This window comes from Leptosomus discolor, chromosome 8, assembly GCF_034619465.1.
Source record: "Leptosomus discolor isolate bLepDis1 chromosome 8, bLepDis1.hap2, whole genome shotgun sequence".
NCBI lineage: Eukaryota > Metazoa > Chordata > Aves > Leptosomiformes > Leptosomidae > Leptosomus > Leptosomus discolor.
The window spans coordinates 56447686-56473734 of record NC_141398.1 but is presented as its reverse complement, the minus strand read 5'-3'; the positions used below and the strand labels follow the sequence as shown (position 1 = coordinate 56473734).

General features: G+C 39.0%; 1 protein-coding gene across 1 annotated transcript; it reads right to left on the bottom strand.

Moving 5' to 3' along the window:
• Positions 1 to 512: 512 nt before the first annotated feature.
• Positions 513 to 18243, bottom strand: BCO1 (beta-carotene oxygenase 1). Its single transcript, XM_009947311.2, has 11 exons — positions 18180 to 18243; positions 14280 to 14408; positions 12758 to 12887; positions 11144 to 11291; positions 10101 to 10248; positions 8857 to 9077; positions 7742 to 7999; positions 5894 to 5996; positions 4965 to 5059; positions 1376 to 1487; positions 513 to 711 (listed from the first exon to the last, which is right to left on the bottom strand). Exons 1-11 carry the CDS (start codon positions 18241 to 18243, stop codon positions 539 to 541), a joined length of 1581 nt encoding a protein of 526 aa, XP_009945613.2. The 3' UTR covers positions 513 to 538.
• Positions 18244 to 26049: the final 7806 nt, after the last annotated feature.

Sequence of the window (26049 nt, the reverse complement as noted above, 5' to 3'; positions counted from 1 at the left end):
AGAAAGTTGTAGCACCTCAGTGTCACACTTTGGTTATGGTGTAGTTTAAGAAATCAAGCACCAAGAGAATGTATTGCCATAAATTATTAGTATCACAGCAGATAGTTTAACGTGAGGTTTTCTGGCAGGAGACAACTTTCATTGTGAGCTGCAGTCTTGAAACAGTCCATGACCTGCAGACATATATGACTCATGCCATGCATCACCCTATAAATACAGTATTTCATTTGCTCAGAAAGCTATAGTCTACTCAAACAAAACATTTCTTGCTACCTTTGTCTCCTATTCCCTGCCCCACGAGTTTTATACAACATTAGCACTTAATACTGATCACTCTTCTTTTGGAATAGTTATGGACCAGTTGTGCATACAATTATTTGTAGTAAAAGTTATTGCTATCTCTTAGAAGAGATTATATATAGTTATTGAAGAGATTATATTTAGTCATTTCTTGTCATAAGATAAGGTTGTTCCTGAATTATATTATCCCACATTCAGTAAAGGTTGTTTCAGTCTGTGTAATAGGATAAACAGCATTTTACTCAGTCTCAGTCTTCAAATCTTTCTCTGGTATAAACATTCCATGCAGGTCCAGATGCATTTCTACATCTACTGTGGCTCGGGCCAATTCTTTGAATGTTTTAGCATCCAAGATGAGTAGGAAGGGTGCTTTCTTCGGGTCGGACATCACAACACAGGTCAGAACAATGCCTGCGACATACAAATGAAGAATTAGAAGCACATACTAGTTGCACCAAGCAGAAAAGATAACACTGTCAGGAAACAATTCTTGTTTCCTAAGAATTTTAGGACACAAACTGAAAGTGCTTACTAGATCAAGAAGTCTACTGAGAGTGCTAAAGAACTAATGAGTGCTTCTCTTCTGTGCTTTTATTCTGGTCTGCCTGCAGTTCATTGGGAAGGAGAAAAGCAAACCAACACTGAATTGTGTGCCTGGCAGTTTTGGGACTCATCCTTTCAGCTATTTGTCATTTGCCTTCGCAATGAGTCACTTGAGAGCAGAACCGGATTGAGATTACAGGGGTACTTGCAGTGCCACTTCATGTTCTCATGTGTAACAACACTGACTTCCACTTTGGAGCTTCAGCTGCTCCAAACTATTGATAAATCCAGCTCCGAATGGCTCTCTGGAAAGTCCTAAGCATTGGTTCTGTTGTTTAAGGCTACCTTGGGACATTACACAAGCTGATTTTGGTCTATCACTGCTTTGGGTTTTTGTCTGCAGGAGTAAAATGGCTGGTGGTAATTTTAATCTGACAGTGGAATCATCAAACCAGCTAAGAACAAGGAAACTTGTAAGATTTAATGCAAAACTCATGTAACCCCAGCTTTCAGAATGTTGTCATTATTTTACCATCATCCTCTTCTCTTGCATCAGGGCTGGGAACGAAAATGGGCTCAGATGGCCAGCAGTGGTCCTCTCCCCAGTGGATCATTTCCTTTGTCTGGATATTAAATTTTACAATCTAAATTGTTGTGACCAGAAAAGAAAAACATCAGTGACCCAGACAGTGGTTTATTCCAAAGGCACAACATGAACAGACTGCTGGCATGGGGGACCAATGGTGAGAGTCAAGGAGCAGCAAGGCGTGTGTCATCACAAGGAGGAAACACCTGGAAAACGTTAAACTTTGGATTCACATTTAGTGGCTGCATAATCACACAACGATCTTTTAATTTCACTTCATTAGACTGCAATTGCACCTTTCATTTGTGGGCTTTAAGTATTTTACAAATACTAACAGATCATGAGAGACTCTTCACTATAAATAATGCCCTCACCACACAGAGGAAGAGTCCAAGGCCCGGAACATTTAAGTGACTTGTGCCAAATCACTGGGATTCTGTAGTAAAGCAGGAAACAGGATTTAAACTTTCCATTTTCTAATCCTGTGAGTTATTTTCCTTTTATTGTGATCTCAGAATTTCTCTTCTTCTGTTGTTAAGTAGGGTATATATGCCAGAACAAAGGCTATTAATACTGATGCATAAAGACTAAACCAGTGGGGCAGGAATTCCACGCAGATACCGGTGCCTAGTGAAGGAACAGAGTACAGATTTTCATCTTATTAATGGGTCAAGTGCCTGGCCAAACCAATCACCGGTGGGGATGCATGGCACTTTCAGTTCAACTCTCTTAAGGCCTTTTCTCTACCCCTACAGATGCACTGACATTGTTCTCCCTTTTGACTTTTAGCCAAAAAATATGTTTACACAAAAACAAAACTATTCAAATTACTGGGGGAATAATTTGGAAGAATTCTCCCTTCTAATCAAGATGACAGCAATTTCTCTGACAGACTTCACCTAAGGATTGTACATGGTTGTTGTTGTGCCTGCATTCATTAAAGAGAAACTGATGTGAAAAAAATATCTTCTAACAGCATTTTTTATTATATTTAAGTCAAGAAGGGATTATCTAACCTGGAAACCACAAACTTGCAGGTTTGTTTGAGCTGCTGTCAGATGTGCTGCAATAAATTTTCTTGCATCATGCAGAAATCCAGCTTTATTTTGTAGTAAGTTGTGGTAATTATATCCAAGAACCAACAATGAACTCAATTTGTGCTGCCTTATAGTCACAGAGCAAGAATTATAAAGAGTGAGTTTGTCTGTACAATAGTCTTACCTTCAACTATTAATACTGTTCATCTTTATCTATTTGTACTCTGGGCTGTCTCCTGAAAAACATCTCCCCTCTAATACAGAACCAGTTAGCAAAAGATAAAGCTTTCTGAAAAATTAGATATTGTTTTAATATTTTTAATCGATTAGATACTGTTGCAAAAACTTTTTTTTTCAGTTAGGTTTCCTAAAGGGAAAAAATATTACATATGTATGTCTGTCTAGTACTTCTTTTTCTTTCTCTCTCCTTTGTGGCTCTTGGCACATTAGAGTTCAGACCAATTTAGCAGAAAACTGAGGGTCTCAGTAACTAGTATATTCAAGAGACTTTGTGGAAGTATAATGCTGGATAAAGAAGTCTGAGTTTATTAATACTTTATGAGGGAAATTGTACAACATGAGCTTACCCATATAAGAATTTAGGCATTTCATGTTGCGTTGCATGTGAATGACCCATGAATGGGAAAAGTTTTGACAGAAACACATACACTATTGAACACCTGAGAATCCAATCTCAAGTCGCATCTCTAAGAAAGTATTTGTTCTGCTGCCTATGGAACAACGTGTCTTTAACAGCTGATAATCATGTTCCAGATTTTCAACTAGTAAAATGAAGATATATTGTTTCCATAGTTTGGCCCAGTGAGGCTGCTTTAATCGTACAAGTAAGCTAACATACATGTTCAACTTTTCATCTCCCTGCTTTCAAGTGCTGACAGCCTCAAGTTTATGTCAGCCTCACCTCTGTGCCTGGGAAGATCCTTCTAGAAGCTGTGCTAAGGCACATGGAGGACAAGGGGGTAATTTGAGACAGCCAGCATGGCTTCACCAAGGGCAAGTCCTGCCTGACCAACCTAGTGGCCTTCTATAATGAAGTGACTACATCACTGGACAAGGGAAGAGCCATGGATGTCGTCTATCTGGACTTCTGTGAGGCCTTTGACACGGTCCCCCACAACAACCTTCTCTCTAAATTGCAAAGATATGGATTTGATGGTTGAACTGTTCGGTGGGTGAGGAATTGGTTGGATGGTCGCATCCAGAGGGTATTGGTCAACGGCTCAATGTCCAGATGGAGGTCAGTGACAAATGGTGACCCTCAGGGGTCTGTACTGGGACCAGTGCTGCTTAATTTCTTCATCAATGACATAACAGTGGGATCGAGTGCACCCTCAGCAAGTTTGCAGGTGACACCAAGGTGAGTGGTGCAGTTGACAGGCCTGAGAGATAGGATGCCATCCAGAGGGACCTGGACAAGCTTGAAAAATGGGCCCATGTGAACCTCATGAGGTTCAACAAGGCCAAGTGCAAGGTCCTGCACCTGGGTCGGGGCAATCCCTGATACCCACAGAGGCTGGGGTATGAAGGGATGGAGAGCAGCCCTGCCGAGAAGGACTTGGGGGTGTTGGTGGATGAAAAGCTGGACATGCGCTGCCAACGTGCGCTTGCAGCCCAGAAAGCCAGTCATATCCTGGGCTGCATTAAAAAAGTGTGGTAAACAGGTCGAGGGAGGTGATTCTCCCCCTCTACTCCACTCTGGTGAGACCCCACCTGCAGTGCTGTGTTCAGCTCTGGAGTCCTCAGCACAAGAAAGACATGGACCTATTGGAGTGAGTACAGAGGAGGGCCACAAAGTTGATCATGGGGCTGAAGCACCTCTGCTCATGTGGAGGACAGGCTGAGAGAGTTGGGGTTGTTCAGCCTGAAGAGCAGAAGACTCTGAGGAGACCTCATTGCGGTCTTCCAGTACTTAAAGGGGGCTTATATGAAAGATGGGGACAAACTTTTTAGTAGGACCTGTTGCAGTAGGACGAGGAGCACTGGATTTAAACTAAAGGAGGGCAGATTTTGACTAGATATAGGGAAGATATTTTTTACAATGAGGGTGGTGAAACACTGGAGCAAGTTACGCAGAGAGGTGGTAGAAGTCCCATCCCTGGAAACTTTCAAAGTCAGGTTGGACGGGGCTCTGAGCAACCTGGTCTAGCCAAAGATGTCCCTGCTCATTGCAGGGGGGGTTGGACCAGATGGAATTTAAAGGTCCTTTCCAACCCAAACTGTTCTACAATTCTATGATTCTATGATCCTATGAACAGAGTACCCAACTGCAGTGTCGTCATTTAGAAGCTTTTAACGTGATGTTGAAAAAAAAGAGTTACATTTCTGGCCTCAGAACCACACACTTTGAATTTGCATGTATGAATGCAGATTAGGCTATATTTTGGGACAAACTAGTAAAGCATGGTCTACTTATAACTACTTAAATTTGATATGTGCTATATAAATGTAGTTTCTGGCTTTGTAAATGTTAATTATACCTTTGAAGGAACTGGCATCCACTGGACTTTTGTTGCAAAGACGTACTTGTATTTTTTGCTATTATAGTCATAGTTGATGCGAGGCAGTTCTATCCCTGAGTAAAATAAAGTTCAAGACTTAGGAACAAGAAAAGAAAAGTATCTTAAATATACATTTACACATGCCAGTCTTCAGGAAGTTTTGCCCCATGAAAAACCTTGACAGTATTTGAAACAGGTGTTACATGGATTTTGTACGTCTGCATTTCTAAAAAGCTGAAGATGGATATTAACACAACATAATTAAGCTAGAGTCGTTAGTTAAAAAAATGACAATTTTTCATTCTTAGGGATTCATTATACTGGAACTTATGGGGGGTGGGTGGTTTTTTTTTTCTTCATAAATACATGAGGTATGAATATCTGAGATACAATTGAAGGCTACCATTATAAGAAATTACTTTCACTTTAGGTAAATATATACTCTTTACATATTCCTGTTATTATCCCCTGAAAAAAGCTTAAAAATGCACTTTCAAAGGCAATCTTTATAAAATACGTCAATAACTGAAGTTACTATTTATAACAGACCTATTTAATTAAAATTGCTCTTTAAAAGATAGATTTGCAAGCCATATTAATAGTTGTAAGATCAGACTTGGGATCCTATATTAACATAAAACAGGTGTAAATTCAGACATTTAAAGGATTTCACTCTTGATAAATATCTCAGAGGCTCAGGGTCATATATTACTGGATAGACCCAGAGGAGGGAAGTAAAGAAGAGAAAGACATTGTCAATATCTACGCTAAACATATTCATTAAAAGTTTTGTTTTTCTTGGCTTTATAAAGATCTTACAGATATGAAAAGCTATTAGGCATTATTAGGATATACCTGTGAGTGTGTAAGAGAACATATTTGGGATTTGTATAATGGAAATGTCTCACCTTCACATAGTATTTCAGGTTGGCAATAGATGCTGCCATCTTTCTCTTTTACAGCAGTTGCAGTAGATGGAAGTGTGACTAAATTAGAACCCAGTTCGGCATCCTGAAAGAGATACACACTGGAAAAGTAATGTGTCTCTAAGAATAGGTTTCTAACTCAGATCTTTCATCAAGTTTGATATTAATATAGACAATTTTGGAATTAAACAAATAATCCAGCTTCAAGAAGTTCCTTCTTATGCTGTTTATCTTGTAACATTAGATTCTGAGCTTTTCATTAGAAATCTTTTTATACTCAGAGGATTGACCAGCGGGTCAAGGGAGGGGATTCTCCCCCTCTACTCCACTCTGGTCAGACCCCACCTGCAGTGCTGTGTCCAGCTCTGGGGCCCCCAGCACAAGACAGACATGGACCTGCTGGAGTGGGTCCAGAGGAGGCCACGAAGATGCTCAGGGGGCTGGAGCTCCTCTCCTGTGAGGACAGGCTGAGAGAGTTGGGGTTGTTCAGCCTGGAGAAGAGAAGGCTCCGGGGAGACCTTACAGCGGCCTTGCAGTGCTGAAAGGGGGCTACAGGAAAGGTGGGGAGGGACTCTGGATCAGGGAGGGCACTGACAGGACGAGGGGTAACGGTTTCAAACTGAAAGGGGGGAGATTTAGATGAGATATCAGGAGGAAATTCTTCCCTGTGAGGATGGTGAGACACTGGCACAGGCTGCCCAGAGGAGCTGTGGCTGCCCCCTCCCTGGCAGTGCTCAAGGCCAGGCTGGATGGGGCTGGGAGCAACCTGGTCTGGTGGGAGGTGTCCCTGCCCATGGCAGGGGGGTGGAACTAGAGGATCTTTAAGGTCCCTTCCAACCCAAACTGTTCTATGATTCTATATCATAGAGTAATCATTTTGAATCACACCGAGCCTTTAGAAAGGTTTAGACAGACATGGCTATGTTCCAGAAGCACAATAAATGGATTACATAGTTTGTGAATTTAATTAATGAAGATGGGTTTCAAGGAATTAGGTATCAAATTCCCACTAAAAGTCACCAAGGTTAGTTTTTTTGCACCTCCTATAAATCAAGTGCAAAAATAGATGTAATGCACTCTTGTTTTTAATACATTATTGCTGAATTCTTAAGATTGCAGGGTAGTTTGGATAGCTGGTGTGATCCAGCACATCTTTTGTCATTGCTCTTTAACTGTTTTTGAGACATGAACAAAGCAGCAAGATTGTAGGATGTAGAAAGAAAAAGTATTATCCATTCCAAATCTATCAGGCAGAAACTTGCCCAAGTTGCTGGGCAGTATAAAATCTTCCCTGCAAACAATGATGTAAAATGATGTTTTAAATTAAACTGAAAGATAAAATCTTTCCTCTTCCTGGTAAATCTCACACTTAAATGAATTCCTCTAATTTTAATAAAACCACTGCAACAGTTTGGAGCGTGTGTATATTATATATAGGCTTGCAGTAAAGTAGAAGAAACAGATTGTGCAAAACCTCATGCATGCCCTTCCAGTCAACAGCCAAGTTGATATTTATGCTTGTATTTGATAGCATTTTACAAACAATCTCACTGGTGAGGAAATGACATATGCTCAACAGCCCTGTCCTCCATAATGGATGGGATCAGATCCTGTTACCAGTTACCTCCATGTAACTGTATGTCCAGCTGCTCATTGCCATTTCTCACAATACATACACACCACAAAACGCCTGCACAATCTCTGTATATGTAATTTTTAAAGAACTAGAAATTTGCACAAGGGCTGGCAACTAATAATTCATTCTTTATTCACACTGATGCATTTTAAATTACTGATCAAAAAACAGATTAAAAACCCATTTGTTTCTACCTTGTTATACTGCAGAGGAACAAAAAATCGTTTGCAGACTGGCATGGAGGTAAGCTTGTTGTTCTCTTCGAAGTCTTTGCCCAGGTTTTTTAAATAGAACATATCATATAAGCTATTGTCTGCATAGGCAATAATATCAAAAATAACGTGGCCATCCTCTTCGTAAGCATTTATATGGTGAAAAAGCACCATAGCATCAGTATAAAACTTGGTGGATACTTCTTTTTTAGTCTTCTTGTCTACAAAGTGAAACCAAGTCTGAAAGATAGGAAACATTATTTAAAACCGTTAATGATCAGCAAATAGATATTTAGGAAACTGCTTTCTAATGGTAGCCATCAACATTCTAATGTATTGTCTGTTTCTACTGAAGCATATTAAGAACTCAGGGTATGCTGCCAGGAGATGAGAGGTTCCAGCCTGAAGATGAAAACATGCAGGAGTAAAATGAGCGTGGAAGTGCTTTAAACTCATTTTACTGTTGCAAATTACTATTTGGGCTAGGCTGAGGATTGATGTTTTCTGGTAAAACCTGCAAAATCCCCATCTCTATTTTTAAGTTAAATAAATCTGCCTTAGTCCAGAGTCTCTGCAGTGCTCTGTGCTGGTGCCCTCTAGCCCAGCACGCCCTACTTATTGATGGCCAGAGCATGTGGAAATAAGGTCCTCAGAAAACAGGTTTTTTCCCTCAGTTGCCACAATGAAAGACTCTGCTTTTGTTGGATGCAGGCTTCTCCACCTGTCTGGCTCTCCTATCTGATGCAACGGCTCTAGAGCAGTTCTCATCCACAATATACAATATTTTGTGTGGACCAGGAGCAACTGCATGTGTCTGGGATGTTAGAGCAGTTTTGAACTTCTCTGCTAGCATGCAATATTTCTAACAGTGCCAAACTATCCACTTTCTCAAGCAGTTCAGCATCAGACATTTATTTGCAAAATTTCTGGAGATGGGAGATAGTATTCAGAAATACAACTTCTAAAATAAATGTGCAACATGGAAGTCGAGGATTGAAAAAAAAAAAAAAGAGTTTACTGAAATTAATGAACCAGATGAAAACCAGAACAGTCTGGAAGGCCTGGCTGACTCCATTGCTCAGCATTAGGAAAAATACCTTATCTTCCTTATGAAAGGTCAGGCAGGAAGACCAGTTCACACCTCGGATGTAAGCAGTTGCCATTTTGACAATATCCAGTTTGAATGGCTGCTCTATGAAGACAATGTAATTTTCTGTGATTCCAAAGCTATGATAGTAGCTTGGGTGGAGCAGAGAGCGAGAAGGGATGGAGCATACCACTTCCAGATGTTTAAAACAAGATTTCTTCTTTTCTTTTTCTGAACATAAATGATAAAAAAAAAAAAATATTTGTAATAAATTCCAGTCCAATCTTGTGCTTGGATTTCTCCCACGTATGAAGTAGGAAAGAACAGGTTCCTCTCAGTCCTATTTGCATTTTCCTGTTAAGAAACTGGTTTGTTTCCTCCTTCAGAATTAACATAGAAGTTTGCATCTGAGTGAAGCAGCGCAGTAATATCACAATGCCAGATCCCTTTAGACAGAGCCCCCTCATCTTAGTATTTGATTCCACTGGTTACTGTCTTCAGAAGTTCCGGCATAGAGGAGAAAGATGTTCAATTAACTCAGCAGCTTTACAAGGGGATTCAAATGCCCCCATGTTTTTGAACTTCTAAGGAAATGTTCCTGTTTGATCTATACTGACTTTGTTTGAGCCCCTGTTAGAAATTACAAGCTTATCTTTCAGCTGTGAAAGGCCTCTTGATTGCTCAACCAAGAGGACAGACATCATATTAGCAGATGATTTTAAACAACTAAAAAAAAAAAAAAAAGATCATCTTGAAGGAAAAAGAGCAAGCGGTTTGCTCTGTGAACAAAGGTCAGTATTTCAGCAAGGCCTAGTGTAGGCTGGGTTACAGACAAATTAACTCTAAATTAGGTATTATTTGGTATTCCCTATAATCACAGTATCAGCATTATTTCAAACTTCAAATTCTATATACTGTCCTATAGATAAAATAGTTTCTGTTCATCCTGCCTCCACACATCATAATAGGGGGAATGGAAATTCTTCTAAAAGAGTTAGTTCACTCCAGTAATATTCAAAGTAGATGTCTTCTAAAAGCAAGGTTCATACTGAAATACCTTGTTTACACAGTATTTGAGATGAATCTTTGCAATAGCACATGCCCAGACAGGCTAAGCAGTTAACATTAAGTTCACAATTTAAAATTAAGAAAATTAATGCCATTGGTTTCTAGAAGAGCTGTATCACCACCCCTCAACCTCAGAAGAGGTTGCTAACACATTTCTAGAAAATACTGATAAAAGACATATCTTACCCGGCACAGAGGGAGGAATCTTAAATAGAACGTATTTTGTCTTCCCTTTCTCAACTATTGAAGTACCCATGTTGAGAATATTTCCAGCACTGTCATAGTGTGGGTGAGAAGTTGCCACATTTACAGCTACATATTTGGCGTAGTCAACCTGGAAAATGAAACGATAGGGGATTTTAAGATGTGTAAAAGAATTGAAGTTGATCTCAGCTAACACCACAAACCCACCAGCTTTTTAGCACTGGCACCCTTTTATTGGTACCCCATTTTCAAAAGACCTTGAAATTTAAACAATTAAGCCAAATGACTTATGTAGGTACTCAAATGATTTCCTAATTCAAGGCTAAAACAAGTTATAGAATCTGAATTACATTCACCCCTCCCTTGCAGCCACAACAATCCCCCTCTAACACAACGGGAGGAGGACTGGCTAAAGAAGTTACTCTGCAAATGCTCATTTCATCCTGAAAGCAGTTTATTTAACAGGGCTATGAGTCTAGCAATCTTTTGGAGCAAAAATATTTCTATTTGATTTAAGGCTTGGCAATTGTACTCAAACTGTACTGCATGCTAGAAAAAAACTCATTCTGTATGTCAATTTGTCAAGATTTAATTTTAATAATTAAGTAATATCTTGCATAAGGTACTTGAAAAGTAGTCATATAACTGACCTACTGAATTGTTGATTATGTAAATCATTTGATAACTACAGATGCATAATAATGGAAATCATCCAACATAATCACGTTATAAGCGTGATACGTGGTATTAGTCCTGCAATCTTGCTAGATTACGTACAAGTGAAATTGCCCAAAGCCCAGCTTTTCCCAGACTACCTGGGATTTAATTTTGAACTCATGAGTTCTTAAAAGATCTGGTATCTTCATTATTTCACTTCACCATGATTTCAAAAGTAAGGGAATAGAAAAAGAAGAAAAGCATCTTTCTAGTTTTGTGTCCTGCACATGTGAAAGGATCCTTATGAGTCAGCCTGAAACTGTAGGCATTAGCAGATAAGGAACCAGGATGACAGACGTTGTTTATACCTTCTCTAGTGTCTCCAGAGTCTGCGGATTAATTTTCCTGATGAAGTTAGTCTCACTGGTAGCATAAAAATCCTCCCCTGTTTTCATAATGTTGATCAGGCAGTTGTCTGTGAACTCAGGAATGGTGTGAGACAAATATGAGAATGCCCTGTACAGAGGGAAATTTCATACCAGTTCATTAGAGCAGCAGAAGCTGGACAAGCTTTTATCCCGTGCAAAGCAGAAGCCACCCCAGCAGTGCGGGCTGTGCACAGCAGCAGGGTCACGGAGCTGGGTCCGTCTCTCCCCTGCTGCGTCCTCTTCTGGCAGCCTCCACACTGCCTTGGTGGAAAGGGTGGAAAAGCAGAGGAGATGGACTTCTTCAGTGCCCTTGGCCTGGGTGAGGGTTAAGCACATGCATGCAACCATTTTTCCATACACAAAGGGGCATCCAGGTCCAGTCCTGCTGTAACAAATGCACTGGTTTATCAGGATGGGCTAATCACACACTCTCCTGCGCACACCTTGTGAGGATTTGGCCTAACAGCTTCTACCTAAAAGCTGGTAGGTTTTTCAGGGTATGCCTTCATAAAATAGATGGATTCATATATTCCCTGATGGAATGTTTTTGTTCCCAGGGTTATCCTGTATCACAATTATGATTTCAAAGAAAATCCAACTTCACAGGTGGGCTTGACAGCTTTCCTTATGGATCATAGTCACTTGAAGCCAAGGCAAATTTGCTTATGTACCTTTTGAACTTAAAAGGCCAGTGCTACCCTATGTGCTGGAAGATGGAAGAAAAGCATCTCATCTGAGGGAAACAACTTACAACATATCAACTAATTAGCAGTAACCATGCATGTGCTCTTACCAAATATCAAATTCAAGGTCATGAGAGGTAGTTCAGGCAGGAAGAAGAGATGGGTGAGCTGCTTGCACTTGTCAGGGAATATTCACAGCCAGTTTTACAAGACACAGGATAACATGATGGCTTACACCTTGCCTCTCATATACAGCCTATCATCCTTTCTAACGGTATGAAAGCAGCTACTGCAGTGATCCCAAGCGGTTCTGATTTTGAACATCAGACTAGCTCAGGCCTCCGGGTGCAGTCCTTCAAAGCACTGCACGTGACTCGAGAAAAAACGGAAATTTTTCATCACTTTATTTTTTTGATAGAAGTGGTCTTTAATCCAGTTTTCCTGATTTTTTTTAAAATGATTGACGCCCTTCTTCTTTTTGTTGAATAAACTTTGCATTAATGCCTCCCCCATCTCTTCATCTTTTCCTTTCTTGCTGCTTCTCCCCTTAAGGAGTATAATTTTTATAAACTTCTGCAAAATACTTGAAAAAGAAAATACCTTTTTTTTTTCAAAATTACAACAAAATCTACTTGCAATAGTGAATAAACCAGCCAATATTGCTAACAAAATGAATTTAAAATATTTGCCTTAGAATAACCAATAGAGAGTACAGTGCTGAATATATCTCTTGGCCTTTTCAATATTTAGCAATTGTAAATTCACAGAACAAATTTTGTATTTGTGAATATGTGTCAAGGGTAAACAGAAAGACATCTGTGCCAGAGAGAGAAGTAGATAGAAGAATCTTGTTGGAAAAAGCATTGCTTACTTGGCAAATATGTTTTTGCATGGATCTGGATAAACCATAGTTCCAAACTCAGACACCACAATTCGGTTTGCTTCTATATTGCTGTTGTACGTGTCACTTCGGAGGTACTTACTTCTGTAGTAAACTTCACCTGATGAAGGCCAAACAGGTTTCAATCACAATTCATACTGAGTTCTTAAAAAAATTAGCATAGGTAAAGTCAGAGAAAGAGTTTCTCAAGCAGATGTCCTTTAGCTAGGAAAAGTTTGCAATGAAACCAACAATGCCCCTAAATCCCTGTTTTGGAACGCTTTTTCAGCTCACTGAGGAACTCAGGACTGTTCCTCTGGCTGCTGAGATTGGTAACAATTTGTCTAGCTTCCTTGATTCCCAACACGTTGGGACAATACTGGGAGACTGGGGAGAGGAAAAGAGGGATTTGGATAAACGCTTCCAGTAAATCAAAACAATCTGTGTAATAATTTTTAATTATGCATCAGTGTGTGGGTGGTGATAAATCTCCTGTATTGGCAAAACTGATTACAAGGGAGTAACAAATTGCTTGAAGAAATCAATGCCTGTCCTAACCAATTTAATGGACCACTATACCTGAACTAACTGAGCTGTGTTTGCTTTAGGTAAGTAAAATATACTCGCAATTTAAAAATCACTGTCATTTCTTTATAGATTATTTTGTTAAGGACGTAGAGCTGGACAGGCAAGGAGATCCTGCAGTTGCATTAAATGCCTCCCATCACAGAAACGGAAACCAAAAAGTAAACACTAGGAATGGAGGATAACAGGAGTAAAACCCAGTTCTTTTACAGATACATAATTTTTGCAGCAAGAATCTAGGTGTAAAACATCCTGCCTCACACTGTAAAGCAGCTGAACAGATAAAAGATGCTTTAACTGAAAACAAAAAATGAAATTGTTTTGGATAGAGGAGCTGCCTGTTCTCCCTCCGCAAGGATGACAAGTAGGAAGACTGCTGGTAGGGGTGTCAAGTATACATAAGTGAGGTTTGATATGTGAAGTGACACAGTGGCCCAGTTTCTCTCCTGGCAGCAATCAAATCCCAAAAGGGGAATGTTAGACTTCCCTGGAATTAGGTTGTTTATCCACCACAGAAAAACCTCCGGCTATTACAGTACTTTTGGTCGCTCCAGTTTGAAACAATAGAGGTCTCCTCACTCTGGGTGGAAGGCAAAGGCTGCCCTGAAGTGACCTGCTCAGAGCTGGTGGCAGGCTCTCCTGCAGTGCCGGCAACATTGAACTTTGGCACTCCAGAAGAAAGGACAACACAATCTATCCCTGATAACAGCCCTCCAGAGATACTCCTGCTGCTGCTGCTGTGTGGAGTGAGGTGTGAGTGTGTTTGGAGAGACCTTCCCCAAAGCAGTTACCACCTCACCATATAGGTCACCCTGCAGAGGAAACCTGCAACATTCTAACAGTAATTAAACTCAATACAGAATTAACAACACAAGGCACCAAGATTTGGGCTGTTGAGCTTTTTTTAATCTGATATGCAACAACTTACCATTTTTAAATGTAAAGCTGTGCAGCAGAGCCAAGCCATCAAACCAGTGGTTATACTTAGTGTCCCCTATTGTGTGCATCCCTGGGCCATTTCGGAGAAGTATCCCTTGCAACCAAGTGGGCAACTGACCTGGAAACAAAAAGGAGATACCAGTATTCATTCATTTAGGTGAGGGGACAATTTTCCTTAGGGCACAGGCTTCATACAGGCACACAAACTATGGGTCTAAGTCGAGATTTCTAATAGCATATAATTATGTTGGAGTTTTGGTTAATGAAAATAAGACCTGCTCAAAAATGTGGCACTATTAATATTCTGCATGAATATTGCTATATGAGATTACCATAAGAAGATGAGATTGCTGGAATGTAATTTGCTAAATATCAGTAATTAAATAAAGTTGGACCTTTCTTTCCTGCACTCAGATCTTAAAGTGATACATTTAAACCCTTTTACTCATGCCAGGAAAAGCTAGAGCTTATCAGAAATAAACATATTTTATAGGTTATATGACTTGCATTGGCCTTCAGTACATCAATTTAAACTTCAGACTAAATGAATTCCAGTTAAAATTTCATTAATTAAACTACACAACATAATGTAATGTCATTTTGGCAGTACTTTTGTGACACTAGTCACGCTGTTGGTGTTTTGAACACAAATAAGGGGTAAGAATATTATACTGAAAATATATAAATACTGTTGAGGTTTGAATACAAAATGTTCCTCATCAAATCCCTGCAAGAAATACATTACCTACGACTTGACACACAGAATAACAACAATTAAAGAATGTCATTAGGGTTAAAGAGCTGAACAAAAGCATATCAGTTATTAAATTAAAATCCTTACTTGCTTCTTTGTGCGTATGCCTCCCGAGGCAGTATTTAAGATCACATTTTCCACACAATTCCTGCAGTGAACATTGTCTCTGCATAAAAAGCTACTCAGAACTTTAAATTCTCATCATTTAGTTCGTGACCTCATGTTGAATCTGTTGACACACTTATTAATACTCCCTTTACAACAGACAGAAATGTCCTCCCATGGAAATATTCAATTTTGTCAAAGCTGACACAGTTGCAGAGAGGTAACAGTTGTTTTGCTGTAAGACCTTCTGAGATCCTGAAGGGACCTTGGCCACTTTCTAAAAGAGTATTTAATGAATTTTGACCTTTTTAGGTAAGGGAGACAAGGACATTTGACATTTCTTCAAACAAATGACATTAAGGACACAAGGAAAAACCATCCAAATGCAAAGGAAGGATATGGAGTAAATGTGAGCTTTACCTAAAATACATTCTCAGTCAGGCTAACCAACTAATATTGTATGCCACAACACTCACACAACTTCATTAGGTTACAGTATTGGAATATATGAGGAAGATAAACAATTGTTGACACAATGGATGGACTTTTATTATTGTTGTTGCTGTTGTTGTTATTATTATTACTACATTCTAGAAGAGCCTTGAAAATCAAACCTTACTTGCCTTTCTAACACAAGACGTTCCGATGCAATAATTCTAGTACTTTTTTGTATGAGAGGAACAAAGTTTAACCTTTAATACAGATAATTGCACAATACTTGAGTAACTAAAAATAGTTGTTGATAAGACAGTGAGGAACTTACAAGTTAGCAGAAAAAAATCCTTCAGAGAGAACAGGATTATGATCATAAGAAAGTATATATTCAAAATAGATACATAATTTTTGTTTTGCTGACTAGTAAACATTAATTGCTGAATAAATTTAGTCTTAAATTTTAGTCCCTAAAACACAAGTGTTTCCCTTCTTGCCACTTCCCTTTCTACAGTTTCCTGTTATTTGGCAATAGAAGATTGTAGGCTCTGCTATTTCTCCAATACTAGGGGCAACTGCAGTGTGGTTAGTGAGTGTAGTCTTTTGTGCTCCTACCCTCCCACCAATGCCATTTATGACTGTAAATCTGTGCAAGGAGCATGAACTGCTGGTCCTGCCCCCACAAAACTTTTGCTAACACTGAGTTGGGCTGAGTGCATGTGGTCTTGATGCAAGCAGACCTTCTTTCCCCGCAGTGAACATGTAATACTTCTGCTGCATATGAGGTCTTGTGGGATTTTGACCCAGTAAAACTATTCTCTGCTTTGGAGCCCATCATTCAAGAAAAGCAGACGTTTCTGCAATTAAGTGAATATCTTGCAGCTCTTAGGGCTGAAGAATTTGTTTAGAGACATTATTCATCTGTATCAGAATAATGATGCTCAAAAAGTTCCAGGACAGGCCAATAAAATAATTTTGCTGGAAGAGATAGACAGTGAAAAAGGGGGTCTTCTTTTTAAGGTACTGTGGACTTGATGAAGCTTCTGAAACTTCTGGTGTAATTCAGTGTAATTTCTGGCACAAATCCAGTATGAAAAGCACAGAGCAAAGGCTCACCTAGTGAGGCTTTCAGGTGAAAATTCAACTTAGTGGGAATTAAGAATTCCTGTAAATCACACTGGGTACCAATCAGCATCCTAAAGTGCTTCAATAGCTTTAAAAATCTGGACTTTGTATCTCTTTTGCTTCAAACTTTTATCTGAAGTGGAAATTATACTTTTCTGTACCAAGTGAGCACACAAAAGTGACACAGTAAACTCTCCAAATACTTGGAAGTTTATTAACTATCATAGCCACAGCGTCTCATACAATCACATGGCTGTACAATGTTTAGGAGAGCATGGGTTAAATTATGGCTGACGAAGTATAGGATCATATTTACAGTGTACATATTGAGTAACAAGGAGCCAAAATACTGACAGAGCTTAGGGCTAGCAAAATATTTAAAGAGGTCAACATTCTATTTTGTTTTCATAATTGGTAATTTATGAAAATAATAATAATTCAGAATCATCATTACCAATGAAATAATATTTTGTATATGTAATATTATTTAACTGAAATATGCAGCCTTTGTTCAAATTAACTTTTCCATAATACAGGTCAGATCTGATAAATGGTTAGTTTGTAAGCAACTTCAAATGTTTAAATAATACGTTTTTATCTCAAGAAAAAAAAAAATTGAAAGGCATAAAACCACTGCAAATTATGACAAAGCACTTTGTCTGACTTGAAACAACATCTTTTCAATTCAGCCACCAAACTGAACACCAACAACAAAGTCATGCAAGTTTTGTTATCTTTTTAAGTGTTGTACATGGGAAGTGACTTTAAAATTGGTATGAGATGCCTACCATTTCTTGGACTAGGTATTACAAACAACGCAGCATGTATTTACTAAATAGAAGTTCTCAGCAACAAACCTCTCCTGTAGCTGTAGCAAAAAATTCTTCTGTAAAGTAAAAAAAGTAGTAAAAATAATAGATTGATCAAGCGTTCACCCCTAGAGAGCCACTTTAAACTATCTCACTGCAGGATGCTCCACATTTTTTACTGGATTAACTTCTAAACCCTCGTTTTAAGGGTACACGGTGGCATCCATTACTGCTGTTTTTCTATTTAGAAATACTACTGTTGAAGAGTCCCAATTTCAGTGACCCTCTGCAGGAGGCAAGGAAGAGTGTGAGCACGCCGAGGGAAGGTAGGGAAGGGTTACAGAGAGGAGAAAGCGAAAGCCTGAGCAGAGCCATGGGGAGGGGTGTCACCAGATTAAATCCCGAGATTTTGTCCCTCACCACCAACTTCAGTGACTCCTCTTCAAACAGACTTTTTGGAAAAGTACACAGAAATGCCCATAAAGTGAGAAAAATCCCACAGCCGGGGCCAAATATTATCTGAGATCAGCCCTTTAGACAAATGTTTCTTGCTTTCTCGGTTTCCCTTTTCAGTGTTGTCTTGGGTGAACAACTGTTTCAGTGTTTACACATTCGAAAATACAAAAGTAACTGCACATATTAGGACAGATTTTCTTTCTCTTACCTTGCACCTCAGCTTTTACGGGCTCTGGATGTTCTTCTTTATTTCTACAAAAGAGCGTATCCATCTCTCATGTAATAGACAGTTTCGGTGCCCTCTACTCAGCTGCTCCTGCAGCCGTAGCAGTCCCCTCCAGTCTGGGCTAAGAGCAGCTCTTTCCTGTTACGTATAAAGATAAGGTCAAAGTGCAATGGGAGCTAGTGCCTGGTGGCTTATAGACTGACAATTTATAATAGCTGATCTTTAATCCCTAGCACATACACTATAATTCTTGCACATTCTCATTCAAATTAACTCTTTCACTGATTCAAAGGAGCAGTGAGAAAAACGTCACTCGCCTGTTTGCTTCTTAGGAATCTATTTGAAGCAGCCAGGCACAGCCAGGGAGTCAGGCAGAATGACTCTGAAACATCACCTTCAGCATTTCAGGTAAAATTTTAGACACTGCGTTGGGGTGCTTGACCTGTTGGGCAGGTAGGGAGAGAAGAAGAAAAGAGATCTCTGCCTGCTGTTCTGAATTTGGCTCTTTGGAGTGACAAACATTTCAGAGCAGGGTGTCATCCTTTTCCTTCCACTTTGTAAAATTTAGACTGGGCTATTTGATTAATTAACAAAATATCATCACTGAACAGACATGTGCTGTATTTCTTTATATACAAGCTGTTCCAGAGTGAACTCAGTGGCACATCTTTGAATTAAACAACTTTTCACAAATTATCGCTATAACATATTCTCCCATATGTGACCTAAACGCACTCCATGAAAGTATGGCAGGAATCATTACAAACAAGGGGGATTTTTAGCTTTATGCTTTTGTTTCTAGATAAGGTACTTAGCTGAGTTCAATGTTGTTAATTTTAAAATCCTCTGGGAAAAGAATTGTTTCAATATAAAGCATGTGATTGCAGAGCAAATCATAGGCTCCATTGAACATGGAGGATAAAAAGATTCTTTGCACAATTATATATTATGCAATTTCATCTGAGGTTACCATAAAAGCCGATTTTTCCAGCTAAATCACTGTTGTTCCCAAAATGTTTTAACATCACTTCTTAAGGTTGACTGATCTTTTACAAATACACGTATTTATTTTATTTAAAACACAATTTGTGCTACAGATTGCTCTGGCACACTTGCATATATTGCTCCTCTCTCCCTAACCTATTGTCTGTTTGATGGCCTATCTTCTCTTCGGGAGATCACCCAGACACCATGCCTTTATCTCTGCTTGGAAAGCACTGACAGAAGCAGCTGATAACAAAATAAGAAGCCAGATAAATACACGGGCTTTGCTGGAATTGGTAGTATTAATAAACAGCAGGATTGAACCAGAAGGCTGTAGGAGATGAAGGGTATCAAAGTCCACACACATACAACATATGCAGATACATATACACAAACATACAGAGACACCATATATGCATGTACATGTATATACGCATGTATGTGAGAGAGCGTGTGTGTGTGTATCGAGATGTAGACTTCCTTGTACACACAAAGCCAAGTAAGGGATTTTTCAGCAATGTTAGAGACTGAAAAGGATCTGGCAAAGAAGCAAAGCCGTCTAACTCTACTTCCACTAAGCCATGGGGACATTTTCTCTTCTCTGTCCATGATGATTTGCTTTGCTTTAATACATTCTCTTCAGCGTATCCTCATCCATTTACATGGCCACAGCTCTTAATGCCGCATTTTTAATTATCCTCTGACCAGTCGTCTAATCTGTAGCAGTGCTAAGATTTCCATAGATCAACGAAGCCACAAAAAAGATTAATTCAAACCACTTTTGCCCTTCTCCACCATGACTGTCCATGTAGTTTAAGGTTCAGCCAAGATGAGATAATTGAAAACCTTATTAAAAGTTGTTCGAATGAAAGAACAAGGAGCTGCAGATATACAATAACTTTTGAAATCAACATAAACGTGTTTTGGTAGCTAATTTCAGGTGTCTGTGCCTGAAAGTTTTGTCCCATGTTTCATACAGGTTAAATAATGAGGCCTTGCAAAGTTCATTTTTCCTGCTTGCCAGTGAAAATACTTCGTTTACCAGTAAACCACTTTTTTTGTTGTTGCTTTCATCATGCTCATGACAGATAAGCAGTTTAGTAAGGTACGGAGAGATTAATTTTCTTGCTAACTGTGTCATTTCCCCTTTTTACATTAAATGGAGAAATACCAAAGTATTGATTTACAATTATAATGTGTAAATATTAGTGGAAGTAGGTGTGGATTAGGTGACTTTTCTAATCTTATTATTTCACAATGTTTCTTCTCCGTTTATAAAAACATGTGTTTGATGGGAGAGAGTGGAGAAAGTTATAGAATTCCATGTTCTAGAGAACATAGAGGAAATACAACCCTGTCTGGAGAGACTACCAGCAGCTCTTTGATCTTGGGTTTACCAGCCACATTGTAACCCACATATATAATGTTTACCAAAACAGTATAAACTCAGGGAGACTGTGCTGTCTTACTCTTCCCAGTAAGGAATACTGAAAACATAATTCTTAATGAAAATGATCCCTTCCCATCGTTTGAATAGCCTCTCCTGATGCTTGACCTCATTCACAAACACTATCCAGCTGCAGAATTCTTCAAATACAAATCTTCTCCCAACCAGATCTAGCATTTCTCCCCACAGTTTGCTCTCTCTATTCACCCCTCGTGAAGTTTTGAAGGTATTAGCTCCCCACCACAGGCAGGTTTTCTTCACCATATTTTTTTCTGCTTTAAACAACTGTGGTGAAGATTGCAAGCTGTTTCCTCTTGGGTTCTATCTTTCCCTTCCCTCCAGTCTCTGAATGCCTTGAGCTTCTCTCCCAAACTTAAAAAGGGCCATGAAGACACCTCTGGAGCAAAGCATTACCTTGCCCAGCATTGGTCTGGTTGTACTCTGTGGCCATGCAAGGCTGGGGACGACATTTAGGGTATGATTTCTGTGGTCAATCAAAACAAAATTTCTCAAGGCAGAGAAGCTGGTTAACCAGATTTCTAGTATAATAATAATGTCATTTCCATGTGTCTGCCTTTGTACTTTCGGTTCACTTACACAAGAAGCAAATCATTGCCTTATAAATCAGAGAGAGACCAATACTATTCCTTATCTCTATATTGAAATATAAGAAGTAGTTAATTTACTTTAATCTCAACCTTTCCCTTACAGAAATCAAATTCTGATTAAAGCCCATTAACAAAGGTCAAATTACCTGAATATGACTTTAAGCTGTCCTAAGAATTTTCAACTATCAACTGTTATCTATTATTACTAAATAAAAACTCCAACAGTAAAACTGATATGAACTTAAGAGTTGTTCTTGCTGAAATCACGCTGATTGCTGTCTCACTATGCCAGAGGTCTAAGCTCTTACCTTTGTTAAATACTGTCTTATTAACATGATCTCGTTTCAAAAAAATACCACCAGCACTACCTAGGAATACTTCTGTTGTACTGTCCAAGTACAATGGCAAACACAAACCACTAATACAGTTTGTTCAAATTTAAATAACAATAGTTTCCATATATTATTCTGACGAGGGTTTTTTTGGATCAAACCAGTTTTGATCAAATATTGTTTTGATCAGTATTTTTTGGATCAAAATAACTATTTTTGTGAGATTTTAATTTTATTGATGATACTTTAATTTTTTGTGATATTTTTGTGAGATTTCACTATGATTTTTGTGGTAAACAAAAATCTATTTTCTTTTATACCATCATACTTTTAATACATATCACCAGAAATACTGCCTTGTACATTTAAATAAAAATATAATGTAACTTCGTATTAAGCCAAACAAACTGAGCCTGCCCAAATGCCCAAACATTTAAACACAAGACTTTCAAACAAGTAAACAGCCACAGTACCCACATAAAATTCCTCACCATAAGACTTTTATAGCCTTATCTGCATCTTTCAACAGCCCAACACTATTGACATGTTTTAATATTTAATTTGTTTTACAGTTCAGTAATGTATTTTCAAGCGGGCAGAGTGACAACATGAAGGTTGGCATTCACTTCCACGCCTGAAGGTGTGGAAATGGTGTTACAGACATTTACAGTGGCAGAAGTTAATGCTGCTACACATTATCCTACCTTTTAGCCTTCTGTACATCTTTGGGAGATCAGAAAAGGAAGACAAAAAATAACCGTCTTCTGGTTTTAGTCAGGTGGCATCTGAGTGTAGAGTGCTTAACATGAAAGCAGAGTTCCTGAACAGAGAGACTGCTGGACCTCCAGTCTTCTCATTATGGGGACTGTGAAGCTGATCTCTTCTGTAAGGTGTTGGATATCTACTGATGACAAATGTTATCAATGAAAACAGCTTGTAACACAGCTTTTTTCTTCCTGTTTTCATGTCCTGTAAGCTCAGAAATAGCTCATAGCAAGCAGAAGAAAATTGTGTAACAAAATTAAATAAAACCAATGAGGGGTGGAAGCTGGACTGCCTTAGAAGTCTGGCCAGTCTTACACTTATGGAAATATGGAGTGACTGCAGAGACACCAGTGGAGTTGTGATGGCTGCAGATTCAGATCCAAGCAATTATTTTTTGCCTCTCTGTGAGTGCTAGGAAAAGTTCGGTCCATTCATATCTACCAGTTAATGTCTTACCCAAAGATGGTACCTTTAATCCTTAGAACAGTTCTCTTATTAAGATAATAAGGTAATGGCACATATAAATCATGCCACTTAGTCAGCCATGATCACAAGAACACATGAGGTGTCAGCAGATGCTTCAGGTAGTTCTTCTACGTTGTATGTGAACTCAAGGCTAACCTCAGCCATCAACAACCCTAGCTCGATTAGTGTTCTTATGGGGCACACTTACCCTCTTCTTCCCAATAGTTGAAGTTCTGCTGTGGAAGGTAATAAAACACAGGAATTAGCTGGGAAAGAGGGAGGTATTGAGGCATCAGCTGTATGGCAGGTGAGCAGTCAAGCTACAAGCCCAAAGGCAATACTAGGTGCTCCTGAAGGGACAGTTCCTAGGAGATCCTGAGGGACTTAACCAGGCCACATTTGTGCCAGAAGGAAACCATATACATCCTATAAACAGACATTATGTCCAACCCAGCAACTCCTGAATGTAGTCCTACTCATGTTTATCCTGACCCAGCCATGCCAGGCATGAATGTCTAATTTAATTATTGCAGCCTGTAAAGATAAGAATTATTTTCCCTGTTTTTCTAAACAAGATAACATCAAAATTGCAACTTGGCACGGCTCACTAGTAAGTTCACTGTGTTGCCACACGGAAAATTAGACAGTAGAGCAACAACAAAAACAAACCCTTTTCAGTCAGCAAATAACTGGGTCTCACTATCAGGACAAGCAGCCCAGGAGAGCAGCAAGGAAGGAAGCGTGACTGTGACTCACCTTCTTAAACTAATTGGCAGACGGGCTTTTTTAAAGTCAGCTGGAGAGATGGAAGACGTATGTGTACCTAGGGGGTTTTCTCCATCCCCTTCTGGGCAGTCTGCTCAGTACTCAGTACTTCCTACTTATTTGGCTAATAATGAAACAGATCTTTTCAAGAGGCAGTTCTGCACAGTGAGGAAGTGTACATGATACACTAAAATGGATCACTCACAAACTTGTCTCAAGTTAATGATACCTGAAAATAATCTTTTTTCTACCACAAAGCCAAAGTAATATAAATCAATTTTCCATTTATATGATTATTCAATTCATAGAACAGAGATATATTTCTATTCCTGATAAAATCTATACATTACATTCAGTAATATTCAGGGATGTAAAGATAGTAATAGCCTCCTATAGAGGGTAAATTTACTTGCTGTTCCTCAAGGCAAATGAACAACAGCCAAAATGAAAAGGGGTGTGATTTATTCCTTCCCATTGGCAACCCTTTACTTCCTTAACTCTTTAAATCTAGTACTTTCTGGCCTCTACTAAGGATTGTCAAGGTATTCTGCTGTGCTGCAATGCCCTTTTGAGTCACAGGGTGTACTTAGGCTGTCATGATACAGCTGTAATCTGCATTAGGGTACAAATCAGGACCACCCTGAAGTCAGTGGCAGCACCATACCTCTCCTTCTTGCCTGCGCACCCAGCTCTCCGATAGACCATGAAACTCTGGAACTGATTTTTCTCAGGTCTGGGACACCAAAGTTTGGAAATAGAAAAGTCTGTGTTTTCCTAAAAGCAGCAGTTGGTCATGAAGAAATTTGCAGGTGGATCCAGGGTGCCTGGAACTATAGTGCTATTGATTACATTGAACAAGAACTCAGGGATTTATTTTTCAAAAATTGCAATCCACTGCTTGGTGCCTAATTTGGGGCATGAAAGGTTGATTTGCAAAGGTGTCAAAGTAAGCTATCACATCTACATATGTTAGATAAGCATTGTGCGTGCTCATCTCCTATTCTATAAGAATTTAGGCATATAAAGCTAGACTTTCCAAATGACATATAATTTACATACATAAGCTTATATTTTTAAAAAAATTAATTAGAGATTATGGATACTTTGAGATTTGGCTACCAAAACTGAGCTGGTTTTAAGGGGTCCAATTTTTAGGAGTGGTGAACACCACCTAGAAAGTTCCCTTACTGATCCTCAGTGTAGGCCACCGTTATTTTTTTTTTAACACCTATTAACTTTTTCAGCATTGTAAACAAAATATGCTTCAGATTTCTTTCAACCTCAACAGCTTCTACTTCCAACAATAACAGATTAATAAACCTTAAAGGATCCATTTGAAATCCAGGAATAAATCATTCACCATTGTCTTTTGTGATGTTTTGTATAGCACGACGCTTTTCTGAAGAAATTTTCTCTTGATGGTGACCATCTGGTGTAACTCCTAAGGGCAAGTTAGGACTCTGTAAGAGATCCGCAGGGCCCCCTAAAACACTTCTGAAAAAAAGGAAAGACTTATTCCAACGGACGCAAGAGAGTTCACAAACAAAGGAGTTATTCACAGCTTTATCGCAGCTTGGAGTGAGGGTGTGAAAATATTGAGAAAGCTTTGTCACTAATTTCTAGTCAAAGCTTGCAAAACACAATTGCTTTGCAAGCCCTATTTTAGCTGGTGAGTATGTTTGAGTTTAAGTCACTGGTACATAACATGTGCTGTGAGGGTGGTTGCTACATCAGCCTTTCAGGCAGACAGCTGTAACTGAACAAGGATTAACAAGCCTTGGCTATAGGCAAAGGGCTCATAGTTCCTCAAAAACTATGCTTATATACAGACTTTTCTTTTGTGAGTCTGCCTGAGTTCTTCGGAACCATGCAAAAGGCAAACAAAAACCAGAAAGTGAATGGTTTTGGTGTATCCAAAATCTACATGCTGACATTAGGCTTGATGCTTCCCTGAAGATACTGGAGTGGCTTTATGGCACCTGTTAGGGGTCAGTTACGCTCCCATGGGCAGCCAGAAGAGGAGATCTTATTGTAATAAGATGAGAGGGCTTTAATTAAGAACTTCCATGATGGCCTTTTGAAACATGCAAGATGAGATTATACAGCAAAGGCCACCATTTTGCCTCTTGCACATGAGCCTGTGTGAATATTTAAGTAACTTCTGAAACTATGTAAGTTATTTAAATTCAGCAAGCTATACAAAGGCAAATAGAAAAAAAAAAGCCCCAAACAAAACCCCAAACTAAAAAACCCACCACTACACTGTGAAGCTTCCAAGCAGACTTCTGGCACGAGAAAACTTTTTTTAAAAATGTCTTTCTGTTGAGGAAGAATGCAAATGGCATGTTGCCCACAAAATGGTAAATTCAGGGAGCTCTGTTTATTTGAAATCAAACCGTTTTTCACTTACAAGTGAAAAGGGCTTTCAAGAATTTTCTGTCTTCCTGAGGACCCTAGTTGCTAATTTTGATGCTTTTGAAGCTGTA